The sequence below is a fragment of the Nicotiana tabacum genome, chromosome 10 (genome assembly GCF_000715075.1).
Source record: "Nicotiana tabacum cultivar K326 chromosome 10, ASM71507v2, whole genome shotgun sequence".
Taxonomy (NCBI): Eukaryota; Viridiplantae; Streptophyta; class Magnoliopsida; order Solanales; family Solanaceae; genus Nicotiana; species Nicotiana tabacum.
In genome coordinates, this window is record NC_134089.1 from 165,209,255 (window position 1) to 165,215,152 (window position 5,898).

At 34.4% G+C, this 5,898-nt stretch overlaps 1 protein-coding gene across 1 annotated transcript; it reads left to right on the forward strand.

Moving 5' to 3' along the window:
• Window positions 1-1,281: 1,281 nt before the first annotated feature.
• Window positions 1,282-2,775, forward strand: LOC107815681 (FCS-Like Zinc finger 13). The gene is made up of 2 exons (XM_016641301.2): window positions 1,282-1,974; window positions 2,417-2,775. The coding sequence occupies exons 1-2, from the start codon at window positions 1,412-1,414 to the stop codon at window positions 2,574-2,576; spliced, it is 723 nt and encodes a 240-aa protein (XP_016496787.1). The 5' UTR covers window positions 1,282-1,411; the 3' UTR covers window positions 2,577-2,775.
• Window positions 2,776-5,898: the final 3,123 nt, after the last annotated feature.

Here is a 5,898-nt window from a genome sequence, read left to right on the forward strand (position 1 = left end):
CATCATACTACTAGTTGATACCATTTATACACGAATCTTTTTCTTTTATTACGCTCAACTCTGAATTTGAATTAATCGTAATGATTATTTTTTAGAAAAAAAGAAAGAAGAGAAAGATCGATGTTTTAAAGAAAAATTAGTCAAATTCAAATTATTTAGTTCTTCTCGCTTTTTTACTTTTTCTTTCATAATGGAGAATCCTTCAGTTTAAAAGGCCTTTAACACTTTAAAAAATAAAAATTCGATTTCTTCCTTTTTCCAAAAAGAATAAAATCTTTTAAAGAGTTTTTTGTTTGGAAAAAAGAAAGTACATTGTGGGGTTTGAAAGGGTACTTATGTAATTTTAACATGTACAACCACCCTGTGAACAGAGAAGAATTCAGCTAACACCATAAATCGCTTTCCATTCCAAAAGCACTAGGCCCCACATATTCCAATAGCCATAGGCCAGGGTCCCACCACACTAAAAACAAAAAACATAAAAATAAATCAATGGGCTCCAAACCCCATTTAGTGGTCCCACTAATAATTACAATCTTGACACTTTCTTCTCATCCCTCGACACGTACACAAATCGCCGGCGATAACTTGCCGGAATCTTTTGATCTGCAATGTTGGGTCCCACCAATTGATTGGGTCCCAATTATTGGACATAGACGTTTCTTGAAAAATTGGTCATTGACAAGTGACATTTTAAAAAATTGCTTTGGAATCCAATTTAATAACCGTACTATACTTATTTTTTCCGGTTAATTTTAATTGATTTTTTTTGCTTTTTTTTTAGTCTGTAATATTTGCTTTTTTATATATTAAGGAAGAATTAACTCCTCCTTTCTCAAAGTTATTCTTGTAGTAAAAATTTTAGGAGTATGTGTTGTATTTGCAACGAACAAATTAAGGTTAATATAATCTATTTCATTGTTAGTTATGTTAAAATGTGAGTTCCTTAATACGTGCAAAAATAATCAACAATAATGACCCACTAAAATATCATCAGTGAGGTCTGGGGAGTGTAGTGTGTTAGAAATCTTATCCTATTCTGATGGGGCAGAAAGGTTGTTTTCAATAAATACTCAGTTTTGGAAGACGGAAAGAAAACGAAAAAAGATAACATGGGCAAAACTAGCCAAAAAAATTAATTAAAGTAGACTGAAGGGAGTAAATAGAATAAAGTGACTCAATTATCTCACTTGATTTTTTATTTTTTTATTGTGTCAATCATCTCTCTATGATACCCTACCAAACTAAACCATGGGCTATATCTAACAACTCCATCATATTGCAAAACTACACCATTTGTATAAAGAGCCATTCTATAAAGAGCTTTGCAAAGACTCAAGCCTTAAGCCTTAGGCAAAAACAGCTTCATTTCTTACAAATACAGCCTTGAAAATCTTTTGAACTATAAATCATGATAGGAAAAAGATCAACGCCGGTGATCGGAAAACTCACCGGAGTAGCATTTTCTGGTAGCCGGAAGGGGATAATGGAAGGTGCCACTAGCCCAAGAAGTCCACTAGATTTCAAAATTCAATCACCAAGAGGCTTAAAAAGCTTTGATTTTGGTGGAGTTGGATTAGCTATTGTGGCTGCACTAGAAAAATCCGGTGGAAAATACGGCGAAACTCCGGCGAACAAAGCCGTTGTTTACAACCGGAATTCAAATAGGACACTTCCTATTCCAGTGAATTCAACCAAAAATTCAGCTTTATATAAAGCGGAATTTGACGAAACAGAAATGGATAGTTTTGAAGAATATACAATTGTTACTTGTCGTGCACCAGGTAACAAATCTTACACTAAGGTATACGGCGGTGGAACGGCGGTTCAGGCCAGAAAATGTAATCGTCCGAGCGTTTTTGACATATCTCCGGCGAGATTAGGGGATTTTCCGGCGGGTCCAGATTCCGATTTTCTCAGTTCATGTCATTTGTGTCAAAAAAAGCTACACGGAAAAGACATATACATGTATAGGTACGTTCTCAAGTTCCAATTTTATTTTTTTTTGGTTTAATTTTCCTTTATCTCGTATTTAATAATTTAACTTATACACACTCTTAACGAATATTTACACTATTAGTATAATTACACACGTACTAATAGCAGAGGTGGATATGTATCGAGTTCATTTGAACCCAGTATAAATTTATGTGTAAAAATTTACTGAAATTACTGCAACAAATAGTTGATTGAAATCATAATTTTAAAAACACAATGAATTAAGTTTAAGAAAGTTAAAAATACTTATAGAGTTTAAATCATCGATCTACGCTCTAACTAATAGGTTACTTGTGTTATTTTTTAAAATTACCGAATTTCACTTATCTTATATAATTACATATAATTAATTTAGCGTGTAAAAGTTAAAACTCTTTAACGTAAGTGTACTAATGTTTATTTGTTAATAATTTTTCAGGGGAGAGAAAGCATTTTGTAGCACAGAGTGTCGGTACAGACAAATAGCAATTGATGAACACAAAGAGAAGTGTAGTTCAGAAATTGCAAGATCTGCTGATGTTGCGAGCTCCCCTTGTGGAAATGGCCAAATCTTTGCAACTGGAATTCTGGCCATTTAATTAAATTGAATAAATTAATTAATAATATATATAGATCATAAGTACATAAAATCTATATATACTCGGGAATACTTATACATATGAGAAACAGCTATATTAGGAGTAGTTTTTTTTTTTTTTTTTTTGGTATTTTCTCCAATTTTGATTTGGATGTAGAAGAGAAAAGCTAAAATGCAGCAATGAAAAGTTTTGAACTATAGCACTTTTTTGTTCTCCTTATCTATGTGTATAATTCTATGTCTAAAAGTTTGATGTAAAGAGTATAAAGAAACAGAAGCATTTTTTTGTGTGGAGTGCATGGGACAAATTCAAAATGATTCTCCACTAAAGAGAAAAGGCGAAAAGTTTAGTTTGATTGAAATTAGCTTTATGGGACAGTACACATCAAAACTTTAAATAAATGAACTGACTCCAATAAACTCGACAAGATATGGTGATCCAAAAAACAAAAAACAAAAAGAATAGTTCCACAAGATTTGGTATAAGTTTATGTGGAGAACTAAAACACCATTCCACCAAAGTAAAATGATAAAAACTTTTGTACACCAAATCACTAATAACATGATAGGTATCTTCTGCATTTTTTTTATTTAACTATGGCTAATATGTATTTTCACCTCAAATTATTATTTGATCATGATAAAGTATGTTAATTTGGTGTAAATATCGAATAACATGTAATTTTTCTTCAAAAAAAACTAAAATCTAGTAGGATCAATCTTTTTGTTTTTTGGATGGACATGAATTTCGGAAGTTAAACATACTCAAAAAATGCCTAAAACTTTTAACTTTGATCTTTGGGCGAAAAATTTTCTCGCCAAATAAAATCAAAGTTTCACTACAACTAAGAACAAGATAAATCACATATTGGCCAAAGTTAATTATTGAGGTTCAGTTATTCCGCTCATTACAAAAATAAATATAAAAGAAGTCAGAACCATTGAAATTGGCCATTGAAACTTTTGACATAGAATCAGTCATTCAGATATCCGATGCATGCATATATTATTCTTAAAACCAGATAAAAATGTATCGAATAATAAAAATAACTTGTAGTGAAGGCTATAATATAATTTGAAGTTGGAAGTTGAGAGGCAGTGGTTGATGTAGTTGTGCAGACATTACGTGTATATTCGGATATTCGCCCATTGTTTTAGATTTAACTTGCGCCAAAAAATAATAGTACATTTTTAAGTTCAAACGCATTATGTCACCGCCCATCCCTGCTCCCCCCCCCCCCCCCCCACACACACACCAAACAGGAGCTCCATGTCTCTCTTTCTCTCTCTCTCTTTGAGAGATGCCTGCCAGCCCTCCTCGCCGGTCGACCAGATTTGACCACTGGTGGGTCTGGTCGACCAATCATGGCTACTCCCCTATCTTTCACTTTTCACTCGTTTTTGTGGATAAAAACACTGTCGATTGACAATGTATCGGCGACCTCAGATTTGGCTGGAAACATCTCTCCGGCGAGCTTTGGCTTTCTTTAACTTCATTTGTATTTTATCTACTTCTATTTGCTAGATCTAATGGAAGATAAACAAGAAAAGGTTGGGATTTTTGTCGGAATCTTGCTGGAAAAGTTATTGGCGGCCGTTTTCCTTGTTTCTTTAGCACTGCTATTTCGGTGCTCATCGTTGTTAGAGTACTGTCCCGGGCTAACCATTTTCAGACCTTCTCCCGTATCTTGATGCCATCACTGTTTTTGGCTTCACTATTCATTATTGCTTTGCTTTATGACCCATTTTGGTTTATAGTTTTGTGTGGGTTTCCCGACCTTTTGTGTGTAACATTTTAGTATTGTTCCGGTATTTTTCGCGTGGTAGCTGTTGGGATAAAATAAATAATCCCGCCCAGGAATAATATTCACAACAAATAATAATAACACAAGAGAGTAACAATGACACCAAATATTTTAGCGGGGTAAAATACAATACCCGAGTGGAGCAATATTATCATTATAATATTGCAACTTAGTAGTGTCAAGAAACTACTACAACTTTGAAAGAAATAACACTCTTTATTTAACACACTTCACTACAATATTACTACCGCTCACTAATTATCTCACAGACAATAATCTGTGGATTACTCTCACTAACTATATGTTGCTTCTCTCTTTATTTTGGTGTGTCTTCAATGAGGAACAGATAGCTCCTTTTATAGGCACAATTTTTACCTACCCAACCAATCTGATTGGTTCAATAATTTGCAAAGTCCAGCCGCCCAAACTTTTGCAAATTTTCCAGCTGCCTATTTTGTCTTCTCCACATTTTTCTTTATTTAGTAGGTGAGGTATGGACCCCACAAATCTCTCCCTTAATTTTGAGTTTTCTTCTGCAGTCCAAGTCTTGTTCTCAATCTTTGAAAATCTTCAAACTTGAGTGGCTTTGTAAAAATGTCTGCAACTTGATCATGAGACTTCACATATTTGAGCTCGACTTCCTTCTTGGCAACTCACTCTCTGATGAAGTGATACCTTGTATCTATATGCTTGCTTCGATCGTGATACACCGGATTCTTGGCAAGTGCTTGTGTAGATTTGTTATCAATACAAATCTATGTAGCTTCCATTTGTGGCAATTGAGCTCCTTTAATAATCTCCTTAGCCAAATAGCATGACAGGTACATGATGTTGCTGCTATATATTCGGCTTCACAAGTCGAGAGAGTAACAATCCACTGTTTCTTTGAACTCCAAGAAATAACAGAATCACCCAAGAAAAATACAAAACCAGTTGTACTTTTTCTATCATCAATATCTCCCTTATAATCACTATCACAAAATCTCCCACAAGGTTGAAATCATTAGAAGAAGAATAAAATAACCCAAAATCGATCGTACCTTTTAGATAACGAAGAATTCTTCTAGTGACCTTCAAGTGAGTAGAGGAAGGAGCCTCCATGAAGCGACTTACTACTCCAACTGCAAAAAGTATATCTGGTCTGGTACAAGTCAAGTACCTCAAACTTCCCACAAGACTTTTGAAGAATGTGGGATCCACTTTTTCTCCCTCATCAAACTTGGACAATTTTGTCCCACTTTCCATCAGTGTGTTCACGGGGTTGCAATCGAGCATGTTGAACTTCTTCAATATCTCCTTTGTATAGTTTTCTTGAGAGATAAAAATTCCATCCTCCATCTGCTTCACTTCTAGGCCCAGGTAATATGACATGGGCCCTACGTCTGTCATCTCGAACTCACGGGACATATCTTTCTTGAAAGCTTCAAACAAACTTGGGTTATTACCCGTGAAAATAAGATCATCAACATAAAGACAAACAAGTAAGATATCTCCATTAGTATGAACTTTAAGGTAAAG